The sequence below is a fragment of the Neltuma alba genome, unplaced genomic scaffold (assembly GCF_004799145.2).
Source record: "Neltuma alba isolate B1F8T4 unplaced genomic scaffold, ASM479914v2 tig00004331_pilon, whole genome shotgun sequence".
In the NCBI taxonomy this organism is placed as follows: Eukaryota; Viridiplantae; Streptophyta; class Magnoliopsida; order Fabales; family Fabaceae; genus Neltuma; species Neltuma alba.
Genome location: NW_021633659.1, coordinates 23,542 through 40,220, shown reverse-complemented (window position 1 = coordinate 40,220; position 16,679 = coordinate 23,542). Strand labels below are relative to the sequence as shown.

The following is a 16,679-nucleotide window of genomic DNA, read 5'->3' as shown; positions in this document are numbered from 1 at the left end:
GGCTTAAATTCCGCTCAATAATGTTTTAATCAAGATTGGGTCTAAGCAAATTTGCGAACTTCCGAAGGAGGCAGGCAGCAAGACGGCTTTATATACCGCTGAGGAATGACGATACAGACAAGAACCATCACATGTTCATGACTGTATTGTCCGGCTGTTTCAATTTGTTCCCTGCAGAACTGTCGTACCAGTACTGTTGGAGATACGTCATGCCTTCCAGCAGGTTAATTACTATATGTCATCGATCTCATTTATTTTGTCACCGTTTTTCTTATTTTGACATCTTCTTTTGATTCGCTTTTCCTGTTTTGTTTAGCAAAGGGTACTTTCAGATTTGGATTCTGGTCCTTCACTTCACACTATTTATGCTTATATGATTGGGTTGTTGCTTGCTTTGGTGGTAATAAAGTACTACTTCCAGTCTTGATTATAAAATTTTGTTTATAGTCTATAAACAATGTCTTATCGAAAGTAATACCAAGGATTGAACAGTAGTCCCTTTAAACAACACAGTGCTTTGATGGTACTTTTTCTGACGGTCATGACTGTCTATGCCATGGCACAGTTAGTTTTGAGATCAGATCAAATGAATCCAAGAATGGTTTTGGGTTGGATGTGCCATGTTTCTGAAGTGTTGCCTGTGAGCCACTCTTGTTGGTCATCGTCTCTCCATTATGGAGCTTCCTCATCAACGGCTCTTGTTTTGCTTCTCACTTTGCTCTTCTGCTACAATTATCTCTTCCAACCATCTCAGAAAGAGGAGGACCAAGCTACTGAAATCACAGACCTCGAAGCTGTAATAACTCCCAATCCTTAATTAAGGTTGTTTGGCTTGAGGGAAAACGGAGGCGGAAAGAAGAAAAATTTTAATAAGTTGAATTTTTTTTTTAAAAAAATGGAGAGATAGGGTGGAGATTTTTTTGGGTTAAGGTAAATTTTAACAATAAAATTTATTCTAAATAGTACTAGACACCATAAAATTTATTTGGATGCAAAAATATACATGTCATGAAATTATCAAAAGAAGGCATATGGTTAACACTCGTTAGTTTACTATTAGTGGGGCTTACGGAGACAGTTTTAAAGTGCATTTTTAACAATGAAATTTATATCAAGGAATACTGGGCATTATAAAGTTTACTTGTGTGTAAAAATATAAACGAATTTTCTAAGGAAAAAAAAGCAAAATTCACCAACTCTCACAAATGTTTGTTAATTTTATTCTTTTAAATCCCCCAAATGTCACATTTTTTCTCCATTCATTTTCACTTTCAAGTCTATTCATCTCTGTTTCATCATAGTCAACACATACTCTCTTTGTCATGTCATTTTGGCTCCAAGTCTTTTATATGTATTTACCCAAGATGATGGGTTGCATCCAAGTACTGTCTCTAGTTTAATATAGAACGTAGCTGACTAATATGAAGAGATTAAATAAATTATTTTAAGGTATTTAAATAAATTATTTTAAAGTATTATATTTATTTTTTTTCTAAATTAATTTTTTTTGGCTTATAAACTAATATATAATCTAATGATGTATGTAAATATTTTAGAAAAATCATATAATATATGCTATAATTAAGTAATTATTTTATTTCTTTAATTTTTTTTTCAAATTAGTCCATTATACTTAGGAGAGGAGAAAGTGGAGAGAAGTGGAGAGAAAACATGATATTTCATTAGACCTAAAAGAATAAAGTTAATTGACGTCTGTGAAAATTGATAAATAATGTTATTCTCCCTTTTAGAAAGTTATGTATATTCTTATACCCAAGTAATATGCCCCTTGATGTAAACTTTGTTGTTAAAAATGTACCTTAAAACTAACTTTGTAGGCCTTACTAACAAGAAATTAATGGAAGTTAACGGTGTGAAGTCAAATGCTCCTTTTGAAAACTTCATATATTTTTTTGCATCCAAGTAAATTTTATAGTGCCAGTACCTCTTGGTATAAATTTTGTTGTTAAAATTACACTTCAACCCCTTTTTTAATGAATCTTCTCTCTCTTTCTGCTAAATTTTTTGTTTATTAAACTTATAATAAGTTTTTCACCCCCTCCATTTCTCTTAAACCAAACAAACTATAAGTAGATGTTTGCACCATTTAAATAAAATTTCATACAGTACAAAATGTAATATGTGAATGAATTTATATTTTTCAGGCCTATTTTGTTTTAAAAAAAGGAAAAAAAAATAGATGTCAGATCATATATGTGGTAGTGAACTCAAATTTGATAGCCACACTGTGGATTGTGATTTTCAATAGATGTTATACATTGAGTACTGATTAGTTGCCAATATGAGAACACTTAGTCATGAGATACAGAATAATATTTTGCATTTACATTAGGAATATTTGAGGCTTTTAAATCACAATATGTTTTCAATTCAGTGTTATGAGCACACATAAAAATTTCGTAATCTAAAATGTCATTATCTTTCTTGTGGGGGAACATTCTTCCTTTCCCTTAACAATAATCATGTTCATCACATTAGAACTCTTACTGCAGGCCCAAAGATTCATTAGGATTATGGCATGTCTTCAATTTTAAAAAGTGTTTATAAAAGTACTTATAAATCATGACCTTATAAGTTATGAGCTGATTTTAGTAACTGAACCAATTTTTATTCCTATCACAAATTTTGTAGTTTTTCCAAGCCCAAAAGATTTTGGAATTTGGCCAAAAATAAGCTAGTTTCAACTATAATTTTGTTCGTTCTTGTCGAAGTTTTTGGAGTTTTACTAGGCCCAATCAATTTTGAAGTTCACCCTAAAAGAACCTTTTTATTTTGCTAAGAACATGTGTCTTTCTATTAGAGATAATTTTGTTCAAGATATTGTTAGACATTAAATATAGATATCTTTCCTAATGAGAACTTAAACTTTAATTTACCGTATTGTGAGAAATTAGTCCCTTTAACTAAACTGTTGGTGGACTAGAGAAATTTACTTTGAACAAATGCCAGTTTTTTTTTTTTTTAAACGCGAATTTAACTTTCTCGTTAGCTAAAATGTCATCCATTTCGTTTGAGTGTTTTTGAGATAAAATATCAATATCAATCATCAAAGTTGAATATCATCATCGTTATCATTTACGCCAATAATAAAATAACACATCGTAGCCTTTTGCTTTTTCCAGTTAAACCAGTCACGTGCTCACATTTCTTCCTCATATAAATAATTAATTTACCAAAATTAAAAAAATAATTAAGTTAAATATTTATAAAAAAGAAATGTGGTTTTTTTTCCTAAGATATCTTGTCAATTATTTATATTAAAATTTATACTTAATTAATGAAAATTCTCTTTTAATATATTTAATCAATATGAATGGATTCGGAAAAAATTGTAAATTTAGAAAATAAAATTGATTAAGATATTAAATTTAAATTTGGAGTAAATCTTTCAACTAGTTTTGATATTTAGAACTGGATGAATTACTAAGTCAATTCGTTTAATTTGTTTTGAGAAGTTGAGTTTTACAATAAAAACAAAAGTTCTGGCGTCATTAAATATATTCCCAAGCTTATCAACTTTATAAAACTTTTTTTTTTTTACTAGCTCAACTTTATAAAACATTGACTATAGCTAGAGAATGATAAAGACATAAAGAATCAATGATTATAAAGAAAACATACGCTGTGAAAGTTTCAAATCAATCACAGCTTTTCTTAACCCCCTTAATTATTAATGTGCGGGTTAAATAATTTGACAGAATCACTTAATCTTTCTACATTCATTTGAAAATTACTAAGCTTACATTAAATAAATCTCGTAATCTTCGAAGCAGGTCATCATCATCTCATCACGTGATGTAAAAATTATTTATTTATTTTTACTCGAGTAATATTATCTCTAATCCTTAATATTAAACTTATTTGACTTTTAGTTTTATTTAAATATAAGACTTCAATGTACTTTGTCTTTTATATTTATCTATTTTTTTTTCAAAATAACTCTTGTAATAATAGTAGTTTTAATTCAATACACGTGATTAGTAAAGATATTTTAGAAAAGATAACACCGATATATTACAAATAACTTATTTAATTAACTTTTTTAATTTACTCAAATCAATCAACTGGTTTTTATATTAAGAACTGGAAGTACTATTTGTTATCAGAATTTTCAATCAAAAGGTGGGACATTGGTCATGTTCATACTAAAATGTTTAGACTTAACTGTAAAAGCCTCTTAGAATTAACTATAAAAGCCTCTTTACAGTTTTGCTAAAATTACATCAGCATTATTTATTTTTAAATATTAATTTAAATATATTTTTAAAACTTACGTAATTCCACCCAATACAAAACGTTAAATAGCCCAAATATCTTATAATTTTTGCTAAATTAAAAAAATGTTCTTTCTATATTTATAAAAGACATCCAAGCCTCCTTCCAAGATTAAAAGAGAGATTGTATAATCCTAGCAACATTTAAACGACCATTATATTTTATTCAAATTTGTGTGAATTTTGAAAATAAAAGAAAGATTTCATTAATTTTACCAAGTTCAGAAAAAATTAATTATGTTTTTATTATTTTTAATAAAATTTATGTAATTTTAATGCAATTTAAAAAAGTTCGATATAAATTAGTTAAAATTATAATAATATACAAATCATTAGTGAAATTCATTGTGTAAGATTCACATATATTGGGTAAAAATCAGAGCACCAATCAAAGAGAGAATTCACAATAAAAGTCTAAAGAAAAAGTTGAAGACCCTTTTTTTTTTTTGGGGTACAAAGTTGAAGACACTTGATTCAAAGAAATGATTATAAGTGGACATCTGAACAAACCTGCAACAATTATGATGGGCTCATGTGTTGGGTCTGTTGTGGGCCACGGGCCCATCAAGTCTAACAACGTCTTATAGTGGTTGCGGCTATAATTCACGTATGTGACATAAAGCTAACCTTTAAAAAAATTCTCAAATCACCACACCAAGATGAGATCAATTAATTAATATAATCATGGCTATAAGTGGTAAACTAAATAATCTTAATGCCTGTTTTAGTTAAATGTCATTATGAAAAAAAGCTTATTTTAGTGACTTGAAGTCTTTAAATAATCATGCTTATTACTTTATTGGGGTTTCCCCCACATGAAGTTAAAAAGTATAATAAATAATAGAAAGTGGTTTATGTAAATAAATAATAATTATAAGCAGCAAAGGTGAATCACATTCAAAGAAAAATCTATTTAAATTGGATCCTATCCTCTTGAAGGAAATAATGCAAAAAGTGTAACTTTGTGTGACACTTGAATTTCATAATTATTCTCATGCACTTTTTTTTTTTAATTGAGGGATGTTATTGAGGGATCCAATAAAGAAGATGATGAAACTTTAGGTAGATGTTTTGAAATTCTTCTACAAGTCCGTAGAATTGAGGTGAAAATATGTTTTGAATTAAAAAAGTGTAAAAATTCTTAATACAATTAGATACTTAATATTAGCAGCAAAATGTTCCAATTTTGATAAGTAACTTGTTTTCAAAATGTTATTACTCAAAATTTCATGTTGACCTAAAATGTTTGGGTGTAAATATTGAAAGACTAGTTGCAAATCAGCTGTAAATTATGAATCTAATGCAAATACTTAAGAAGTTGTTTTGTAACTAACATTCCATGATTTACTACTAATCTTGCAATGTATAGTTGATTTGCAACTAATCTTGCAATATTTACTATCGAGCTTTCTGAATTTTCAATTAAATTTCTAAAATTTAAAAAGCCTTCATAATTTATAATTTATTTGCAATTAATCTGACATGATTTATAACTTATTTTCTTTCACTGCTCTTATTTGTCGTTTTCTCCCTTCATTTTTGGTATAAAATATCTTAATACTAAAAGGACATAATAATTGTTATTGGATTCCAAATGGAGGGCAGCTTTCTCTTCAACTTTTACTGGTTTTATCTTGTTCAAGGTATAGTTATTTTCTGAGGTTATAGCCTTACAGGTGTGATCAAACTTAAGAAAAGCATTTTATGCCACTAAGTTACAATAAGTTAGGCCTATTTTAGTCATATTTATTATTAATTAATAAATCTATCCTTCGTACAGATGCTCTGCATGAAAAATTGAATAAATTACAGAATTTTTTTTAAAATGATCAACTATAGACTTTTTTTTTTTAGTTTTACTTTCTGCAAAAGCAGCTTTGGCTATATACTCCTGATCCACCGCCTGTACATGGCTCTGCATGGTCCTTTCTCTACTTATTCTATTCTCTCACAACAAACAAAAGCAAAGCCGTGTCACATGTTGTGTGTCTGGAATAATAAATAAAAAAAGTTATATACAGTTATTAGCTTTTATTGTCTAAATCAATGATTAAAACGTTCAGTCAATACTCGTAATTAAGAGTTAATCAGGAACGCAAGCTATCTACAAGTGGACCTAATTAAATCAAAATAATTATGTTCTGATTGAAAGTCATAAATTTTTAAGCTAATGATAAGCACCCCATCCAACGCAAATTGCAGAGAGTATTAGAAACGTGATTCTTGAGTAAATCAAAGTTAGCTCAGTACTAGGGTCAAATAAAGTTTTATTTTTTTTTCATTTAATTATGAGAATAAACTGATTTGGTTTTATTTGTTTTGTCTTTTTATTTGTCTCATATCTAGCCTTTAACATAGAATAGAACATTGCAGAACCACACAGATGAGTGTGAAGAAAATATTAATATATCTTGGTATCAGTGCGAGTGGGTTAATCTTTGTGCCTCACAATCATTATATATGGACGAAGACCGCCTGCCCTTTCTCCATAAACAATAATTATTTCTATGATCTGCCATACTGTAAAAAAAAATACATATTGATGAGCTTTGGCGTTATTAGCAGAACATTATTTTGAAGATCTGGGCATCAAGCAGCAAATTTAATGAAGTCAAATTCCAATTGTGATCAGCAACACATAGTAAGTTCACTTGTTTAACTGTACTAAATGCCAACCGAAAGGAAAAGGCATGGGTTGAACATGAAAAAAGAAGTCATTGTTTGTGTCCAAAATCTGATTTTATTGACCACTCCAATAGAAAAGCAGGTTATTTTCTCTGTGTATGGCTGATGGAGTCTGTCCAAGCATGTTATGACTCATCATGGTGTAGTGGGAAGCAAAAGATAATGTTTATTAGTACCAAAAATCTACAGCCAAGGAAGACCCACTTTATCATTCTGTACAAATGTTTCACCCTCCATTGAAATCTGACACACTTTTGCTCTGAAAGTCCACCTTCTCCTCCATGATCCTTAAAAAAAAAAAAAAAGCGCTTATCAGAAGTTGAACCCCACAAGTTTCAAATCCCATTTCATGTCACATCCCCACATTCCTTTTTCTTCATTAAGTACTTACCATCAAGTTTCATGCTCCAATATATATATATATATATATAGAAGGTTGGAATTCTCAGAAGAGAGTAACACAGTTATGAGAATGCTTCGGGTTTAACAAAGGGAGAAGAAATGGGGTTTCTGCAAAAGTTCATTTTTTTGTTCTTCATTCTAAGTCTTGTATCTGCGATGCTTCTTTCTGCTGTGAGCTCATACCCGGAGAAAATGGAAGTTACAGGCAGTCATTCTAGCAGCAAAGACAACAACATTAAGGTATTCAAATTTTTCTTCTCTGCATTTTCTTCTTGGCTTTGAATCTGACATTTTAGCATTCTTGATTGTGTTTATGAAGATGAACCCTATGCTTGTGTTTGACATTACATTACATGGATTTCTTCTGTGGGCTTCAATGGGATTCTTGATGCCCGTGGGTATACTTGCTATCCGAATGTCTAATGGTGAGGCTAATCAAAGAAGGCTCAGAATGATTTTCTATGTTCATGCAATTCTGCAGGCAAGTCTTTCTGAATTTCTTCTCTGCTTTCCTCTTCATTATCACTTCCATCTGCTTCAGAATTTTTTTTTTCTGGGTTCTAAATAAAAACTCACTTTTTGGTACACATCTTATATTTACTGAGCCTAAGTTTATTAATATAAATCCAAGCAAGGGCTAACGCCTTCTAGTCTGTTGACAAGGACCGTAATGAATGATGAAGAGACAAGGAACATATTTTTTTTATAAAATATTTTTCTGCATGATTGAAAGCTTCTAGCTTTCTTGATTTGGTTTTGGAATAAGGGGTTTTGAAGGGAGCACAATTTAACTGTTACTGTGGCCCAACTCAAAGTCTGAGCTCAAAAATAATTAAAGCCAGAAGCGAGAACATCCCTATTAATCATTTATTAACAGAAATAACTATCTATAAGCACTGATTATGTTTGGCTTTGGTATATAATAATATGTTTTTCTTTTGTATTAACAGAAAGTTGCTGTACTTGTGGCCACAGTAGGAGCAATCATGTCCATAAAAAACTTCAACAATGCTTTTAACAATAATCATCAAAGAGTAGGAGTGGCACTCTATGGTATTATCTGGCTTCAGGCCATTCTTGGTATTTTTAGACCTCAAAGGTAACTTGCTGTTTCAGTGATCCCTTATTTCAACTCAAAAAGTTAGATCACACACACACACACACACAGCTGAAACTTCGTCTCAATTTGCCCTCATTATTCAGTTAGTTCTGACTTTGATAGTATGTTAATGACCACTTAAAAAGTTTCAAGAGAATATTTAAGATTAATTCAACAAATAGTATACACTTGAGCAAAATGAAAGATTCTCCCCAAAAAGTTGGTTGTTTTAGGAGAGAATCTTTTAGATACTTGGTATCTCAGAAAGCAGTTTATACTACAAAATGTAAAACTTAAAGATCTTTATATTACCTTGATCTCTATCTATTAAACTAGCTACCTTTAGAAGTTCGATTTCTAGATTAGGAATTGCTACCTCTTAGTTTGAGCTTGGTAATATAGCTCGAACACAAGATAATGATAGGTTGAGAAACCTAGTAATAGATTTGTGCTTTGTGGACATTGGCCGGTCATACTCACACACAACAACTAAGAATTTTCTAAAGCCATCATTTTATATCATCTCTTGATTGGAAAGTTTCAGTTTCCTGATTATAGAAGATGAATCAAAAGTGGTAATAATGTTTTCAGGGGGTCTAAAAAGAGGACTGTATGGTTCTTTCTGCATTGGATACTTGGAACTGTGATTTCCTTCCTGGGAATTTTGAATGTATATATAGGCTTACAAGCCTACCAAGAGAAGACATCAAAAAGCATACGAATATGGAACATACTGTTCACTGTTCAGCTTGTTATCGTAGTTTTCTTCTACCTTCTTCAGGACAAATGGGTTTACTTACAGAAGCAGGGAGTGATTTTGGGCAACGAATGTTCAGAAATTTGTTCAGGTATCACGCAAAAGGAAGTGAAGGCTGAGTCTCGTTGAGAGGGACTTCTCTTACAGGTTTTAAACTATGTGGATATATATTCTTGAATAAGTTGTTATTGTTTTCAAAACAGGATTGACCTTTCAAAGATTGTAAACCACATATCAGTGACTTAATTCTTTTTTGTAATACATTGGATTTGGTAATTAATATAAGAGTTAATTTGAGAAATTGACTTTAATCTCAAATATAAGAATTCAATACACTTTGTTTTCCAGATTTACAATTTTTTTAATGAAAATATTCTTATTAATTGAATATATTAAAATGTTCTGACCATCAATGCACGTAATTAAAAAGAATAGAATAAAGAAGTCAATATCTTTTTATTACAAATAACTGACTTAACTATTTTTTATAATATCCTTAAGTTAGTTATCTATTTCGTATATTAATAAGTGAAAATAGTATTTGAATTTGACCGAGCAACTTTGTGAACTTTAAGCATCATTCATGTTAGGTAGATCAAAAGATGCAGCTAATTTGTGAGATATCATGCCCTGCTGTCTATTGAGATCTCGTTCATAAAGACTAGTAGAGTATGATATTTTTAAATTAAAAGAGAGTAATGGGAAGTATATATTTACAAGAAATATTAAATACTCCTTCAATTATTGATATGTAAGACTTAATTAATTAATTTGATTATATTAAGGATGTTATTTAAATTAGTTAAGATGATTTTTTTTTTAAAATATCCTAAGCATATTTTCTAATTCCTTCTTTCCCTCCCTCTCTTACTTGATTATTATTGGAGAATATCAAGAAGAATAATTTAAAAAAATATTGATAAACATGTGAAGTAGGTCTGACATATAGAACTGATATTAACTCTCTAATTAGGTCATACATTAAAGATGGAAGGAGTATTTTATACTCACTCTAGTTTTTTTTTAACAAGACCCTATTAACTATTTTCTTAAAATTAAGAAAATTAATTAAATGCCATAAACTCATACAACATTTCAAAATTAACTTTGAATTAGTATGACTCATTGAGGAAAGACGGTGGAACAGCCCGAGGGATACGGAGAATTTTGGAGATTAGTTATAAATGTTTCATTAAATTTTATAGAGAATCTTTTATTAAGATTCAAAATATAAATACGACCAGAGTTTTGTATTTCCTATATAAACTATTGAATTTTAATTTGTTTAAACAAACAGTGGTTGGTAAAGTGAGGTTTAAATCGTGTGGATGAAAAAAATAATCATGTTAGGATTAAAAACTAATTTTGTTAATACTCCTTTATTTTATATAAAAATAAATAACTAAAGATTCCACTTTTAACAAACGGGCTGTGAGGATTGCAGAATCTGATGCCAAGCAAAGAAAACGAAAATGACAGCATCTTCATTCTGCTACCATAAATGAAGGGTGACAGCAACTCGTCTTTCTCCGTTTAGCTTCATCATGGACAGAGATCAAGAACAGGAAGAAGACGAGGCTGGATCTGTGCTGCGTTAATGGCGAAAGCTGGTAATAAACGCAGTGTGGAGGAGAAGCTGCAAGATGAAGGGCATCATCCTTACGCCTTTCATGTCTCTGGTCCTCGCAATTTCGCTGCCCTTATTTGCAGGGATCTTCTCAATCTAGTTGGTCAGTAGCCTTCTCAAATTCCTTTTTCTGGTCTAACTAAAAAGCAGATGAATTTTACCTCCTTTCTCATCGGCTTCATTGTGCGTTATTAACCACGCGAAGTTAACTTTTTTCCCCTCCCTGTCATAACAAGCTTACTCCCGGTTATTAAAGAGTTCTAGAATGAAAAGGTACAAGTTATGTTTTAACATAAAAATGGTTTTCAAGATTGAAAGAACTGTGATGGAATGAAAAAAAGACAGGTGAAAATGAATTCTTTTTTGCAGAAAGCTTTTGAACTAGAAATGGATGCTATGTAGTGCAGATCAACTTTCCCTATTGGTTATGGGTTTAATCAGTTATCAGCCACATTTAAGTTATCAGTGTAGGAACAGCCGTGCACTTTTTATGGATATGGTATTTGGAATTTCCTGTGTCTCGTAATTTCTATCGATTGTCAATTTGTTGGTGAAATGGGTTTTGGCGTATGAATGTAGTAAAGCAAAGTGCTTTACCAAATGGGTTTCTAAAACGTTCACTTGTTGTTTATGGTGGAAGGAACTATAACCAAATAGAAAAGACGTGTGGGAGTGAACCCTTTGTTATTGAATCTGTTTGAATTGAAACACATGCTACATGTTATAGAATCAGTAAGTAAATTCTTATTGATCTGGATCTTTGTTTCTTCTTCTTCTTCTTCTTCTTCTTCTTCTTCTTTAAAACTTCCAACTCTTTCGGGGTCCTTGTCTATTGTGATTCTGAGATAAGCTTCTTGGATTAAAACCTTGCGTTGGAAGTTGTTTTTAATTGTTTTTATAAGAGAAACATTTCTTGTACTTCTGCATAATTAAGAATTTTAGATATTACTTCCATAAAATTTTTGACAAATAATGCATTGTTCTGTACACTTTAGTCGACCGAATCGAAGGTCCTCCATGGAAGATTTGCTCTGATACCTTGAAGAATTGGGGGTAGAACTGAACAAGTTTTATTCGATTAGATCTCAACCATTTATAGGGAGAGATTAGGTTTGGGTTTGGCCACAGTTGATATCCTGATCTCCCTAAAATCATGGAAAGATAAAGGAAAAGATATTCTGTATATTTAAACTATTTTTGGCCTAGAAATACAGGGCTCAACAACTAAATAAATAAATAATTAAACACTTAAATAACGGCATTCTCCAACAATAGATGTTATGTTGGAACCTCTTATCCTCTTGCATTAATCATTTGTCTTCCTTCTGCAAAGGACGATCCTTTCTCAGGTTCATTCTCTCCCATACATCCAATACTCGCTAGCACCAGGTATTTCAAATCTATCAAATTACTTGAACCTGAACAAATCTTAGCATTCACAAGTTTCAAGCAATAGGCGTAGTGCACCAGGAATCAAGTCGCAGTACCAAGCACTCACTGATCTGTCCCTCGTTCTTGCCTTCCCCTAGGAGTCATTTCACTTGGGTTGTACCCGAAGATAGTAGCACCTTCGGTCTATCAACTCAGTTCTGAACTTCCTATCTATTCGTGCTTGCCCTTGCCTCTCCCATCATCATTAGTTACTACCATTGTTGTCAAATTAACAAGTCAACTAGATGGACTTGGGGAGTTGACATTCTTAGCTCAAATCAACATGTTAAATCACTTTGTACAGACCCTCACAAATTTGCATGGACTAGAGTGTGACTAGATGGGGCTCGGTAATATTGGACAAACGCGAACATGGTGGGTGAGTCTGAATACAGTATCGAAACTTGAGACTGATAAGACCTCACATTGACAAGTTTGTACCTATGCCATCTCTCTTGGGAAGTCCAGTTTTTAACATTGCATACAAATAGTTATTAGGAGGGGTGTGTGTGTGTGTGTTACACATACACCCATAAAATACATCTCAAAGGGACGGTGCATTAGAATTGTAGTCCACCCAGCCCTTGTGGCATGAAATTGGGAAAAAGTTTAAAAGCCTATGCTGCTTAGAAATGCAAAAATTCAAGTGTTAACAAAGAGATATAAAATTTTAATACAGCCACAAAAATATATTTAAATCAAATTGTTGTCATTTTTTTACTTTAATTATTTAATTTTATATTTTTAATAACTATTTATTAATATGAGTAATTTTTTACGAGTTTCCAACACAATCCAAGTTTGTGACTCCATTACGAGTTTGACAGTCTTGGCCACTGAAACTACCAAGGAAAAACAGAGAGATAGAGAGAGAGAAGCTTCACAGGAAACATAATGTAATGAGATTACACTCAAACACGCGTAAACAAAAAGTAGGCCAAGAAAATGAAAGCATACATTGTTGTCGCCACAAATTTCCCAAGTCCTGTTACTGGGTTATAGTGGCCCTTCTCTGTCCCTAGGTGTAGGAGTAGCTGGAATTGCATCAACCATATAAGGAGTTGATTCTGTAGTACCATTGAGGAGGAAAAGGGAAAAAATCATAATCTGATAAGGAGAAAATCTAATTTTCCTGCAGCACACCAATGCGCAAGTTTCTGTGGTACAACATAGTATGGACAATTCAATGCAATAGTTCAACGTAATATACACAATTTGACCTTTAGAGGCCTTGGCTATCAAATGTCCTTATCCTTTGTGGTTATGATGTTTTTTTTTTTTTTACCAGACTTTGTGGTTATGATGTTTGCTAAACTGTTTTCTGCCTTTTGTTCTGAATAGATCAACACAATAAGCAGTCTGCGCCTATATATTCCAAAGGATTTTCTGTCATTGGAAGCTAGCGGAAACATGCTGAAGAAAGTGTCAGAAACTCTCTGGATTTGCTGAAAAAGGGTTGCCCCTTCTAGATCCTGTAGAGGACATGAAGGTTTCTCATCTTTTTTATATCTTCTCTTCACCCTCTTGGGTTTAATTCCAACAAAATTATTGTAGTTTTGACTCATTTCCTTTTAGATTCACAGCAGCTCATACAAAAAGGCATCCCGGAGATTAGAGGCCTCGGAGCGGCTGTTTGAGAAGCATGAAATCGTAAAATCTCCATGTTTGAAGCAAAACTAAAGGCTTTGCGTAAGAAGCAAGAACTGGCTGCAAAGATAAAGTCAATTAAGAGAACATTAAGAAATTCTACTGCTTTGGCTTTTAGGGATGAACTTAAGGCAAGAAAGAGAGTTCTTCGAGGGCTAGGGTAATGAAATTTGTTGATTGCTTCAATACTTTCATCATTGTAGTGTAATATCTTAATTGTGGTATTGATGTTTTTGCAAGTCTACTGATTGACTGGGTGTTTGCAGTGATCTTCAATTTTAACTTACAGATATATTACAAGTGAGAATGTTGTGGAATTAAAAGGTAAGGTTGCTGGCGAAATTAGCAGCGCTGATGAGCTGACCCTGACTGAACTCATGTTTAATGGGGTCTTAAAGGACATAAAGGTGGAGGAAATGGTTTCTCTGCTCTCTTGTTTTGTATGGCAAGAGAGAATCCATGATGCTGCTAAGCCCCCCGAAGAACTTGGCCTGCTCTTTGCTCAATTGCAAGAAACTACTAGGAGGGTTGCACAACTTCAGCTTGAGTGCAAGGTAATGAATGAATCCACTGCTTCCCTGGCATTAGATTATTTGTTCATAACTAACTGTGACTGAATCCATTGTTTCCCTGGCATTAGATTATTTGTTCACAACTAACTGTGATTATGCATATTTGTACCGAAACACAAACTAAATCAGGTTCAAATTGATGTGAAGAGTTTCGTGAGTTCATTTAGGCCTGACATTATGGAAGCTGTTTATGCATGGGCGAAAGGATCGAAATTCTATGATATCATGGAAATTACTCAGGTTTCTGAGGGTCGCTTGATTAGGGCAATTAGAAGACTTGAGGAGCTTCTTCAGCCGCTGATACAGGCAGCCAAATTAACTGGAGAAACGTGGCTTGAGGCTAAGTTTGAAGAAGCTGTTTCAAAAATCAAGAGGGACATTGTATTTGCCGCATCCCTTTATTTATAGGACAGTTTCTGGCAGAAGAGACAAATGATGAATTACCCTTGCGTCTCGGCGTGGGATTAACGCCCATTAATTTTGTAGTATTTGACTGCCAAATCATTTTAAATTATTCGTAGCATTCTGTTCTTGCTGTCCTCATGCTTCGAAGGGTAGCTTCATCAGAGCAATTAGATAACTCTAGAAACTTCGGCAGACAACACTGGTAGCTATGTACATTGGAGAGACGCAGTTTGAAGCCCGGGTTTGAAGAGGCTGTTTTAGATTATCAAGGGGGATGGTGCTGCATCCCTTTATTTGTACTAGTTTCTAACAGAGGACACAAATGAGTAGTATGCGTGCAAGCAAAAGTGGAATTTCCTTCCTTCAATTTTGGAGTCTTTGCATGTTACAGTCGTAAACCATTTTAAATTATTTGTAACAGTTTATTTATTTGATGCGTGCATAACTGCTTTGATGTGCGCCCCTTGGATGGTTGTCAACGAAAATATTTCTTGGATGAACTGATGAAGTACATAAGATGGAAAAGTAATTTTTTAAAGATTTTTTAAATATTTTGCTTAGTTAATGTGACCGAGTCCTAACACACCTTGGTGGGAAGTATCAAAATTTTATCAAGAAATGCATTATACTTATGCATCTTCAGTTCGTTTTATTTGAGGAGCTTTTATTGAATCCTAATTAACTAAATGCATACAAATGCAATAAAAGAAGGAGTCGGGTTTGAGATTAATCTTCTAATATACTTATGAAATTTTGTAATACCTGCTAATACTTAAATGGGTCGGGTTGTATATTCATATTTTATTTGTTATCTAAATTTATTTCAATTTTTTGCGTCTCTTTGTCTTTTACGTCAGTTTCTCAATTCTTTCAACTTTATACAGATGTGATATTTTTTATGGTCAAATAACCCAAATTTGTATGTACATATGCTCTCTCTCCATATATATGTGGCTCATTTTATTATTTTATTTTAAAAAGTTATATTTTAAAATACAAAGCAAAAGAAGAATATTTTGGACCAATAGAAATGAGAATTTCTTAAAATAATAGGGGCCGAGAATACAATCCATATACATATGCCTTATTTTTTATTATTTTATTTTATAAAAGGAAAGTTATTTTTGAAAAATACATAGAAAGTTATAAATTTTCAAGAAAACATATCATCATTGTTTCAATAAGAAGTGGCGAAGAATACAAATAGAATGACATATTCTAATTGAATCAAATATGTAATACACCTTATAAATATCTTTCAGTTATTTCAAATCTAATCATACGTAGTTACACACTACAGTGTGCTTTGCACAGGAGAAAAATTTAGTTTTAACTGTAAATAAAGAAAGGGTGAACGTGCAACAATATTTATAAATTTTTATCCAAAATGTAATTATTATCATGAGCTTCTTTTAAGTGTAAAATACCCAGAGTAAACATGATACCGTCGTTAAATTTGCATTTGTAGTTAAAGGTGTAAAAGTCGTTGGAAAGATTAATACGCGGGATGTTGCTTTTGTAGTTCTCCTTGGCTTCATCAGATTAATCACTGTCTAATGTAATTTTTACATACCGGCGGATTTAATACAAAAGAAAAGATTAATAGCAATAGTAGCTTTCGTTAAATCTTAAAATGTTATACCAATTTATTAAGATAGAATTGTTGTCTATGTCATGTTCTCTCTACCTTCCCCAATGAAATAAGTTTCAATGATAAGAAGTTATTATTACATCGCGCTATTTAGATTTGACCTGGGCG

The 16,679-nt window shown here is 32.0% G+C and overlaps 1 protein-coding gene and 1 long non-coding RNA gene across 2 annotated transcripts; both read left to right on the top strand.

The window, feature by feature from the left end:
- Nucleotides 1-7,431: 7,431 nt before the first annotated feature.
- LOC114744314 (cytochrome b561 domain-containing protein At4g18260-like) lies at nt 7,432-9,367 on the top strand. Its single transcript, XM_028932484.1, has 4 exons — nt 7,432-7,622; nt 7,702-7,863; nt 8,333-8,481; nt 9,073-9,367. Exons 1-4 carry the CDS (start codon nt 7,482-7,484, stop codon nt 9,365-9,367), a joined length of 747 nt encoding a protein of 248 aa, XP_028788317.1. The 5' UTR covers nt 7,432-7,481.
- A 1,363-nt stretch (nt 9,368-10,730) lies between these two features.
- Nucleotides 10,731-14,268, top strand: LOC114744322 (uncharacterized). The gene is made up of 4 exons (XR_003740086.1): nt 10,731-10,968; nt 13,638-13,785; nt 13,872-14,103; nt 14,233-14,268. It is a non-coding gene; the product is annotated as an uncharacterized LOC114744322 (long non-coding RNA).
- Nucleotides 14,269-16,679: the final 2,411 nt, after the last annotated feature.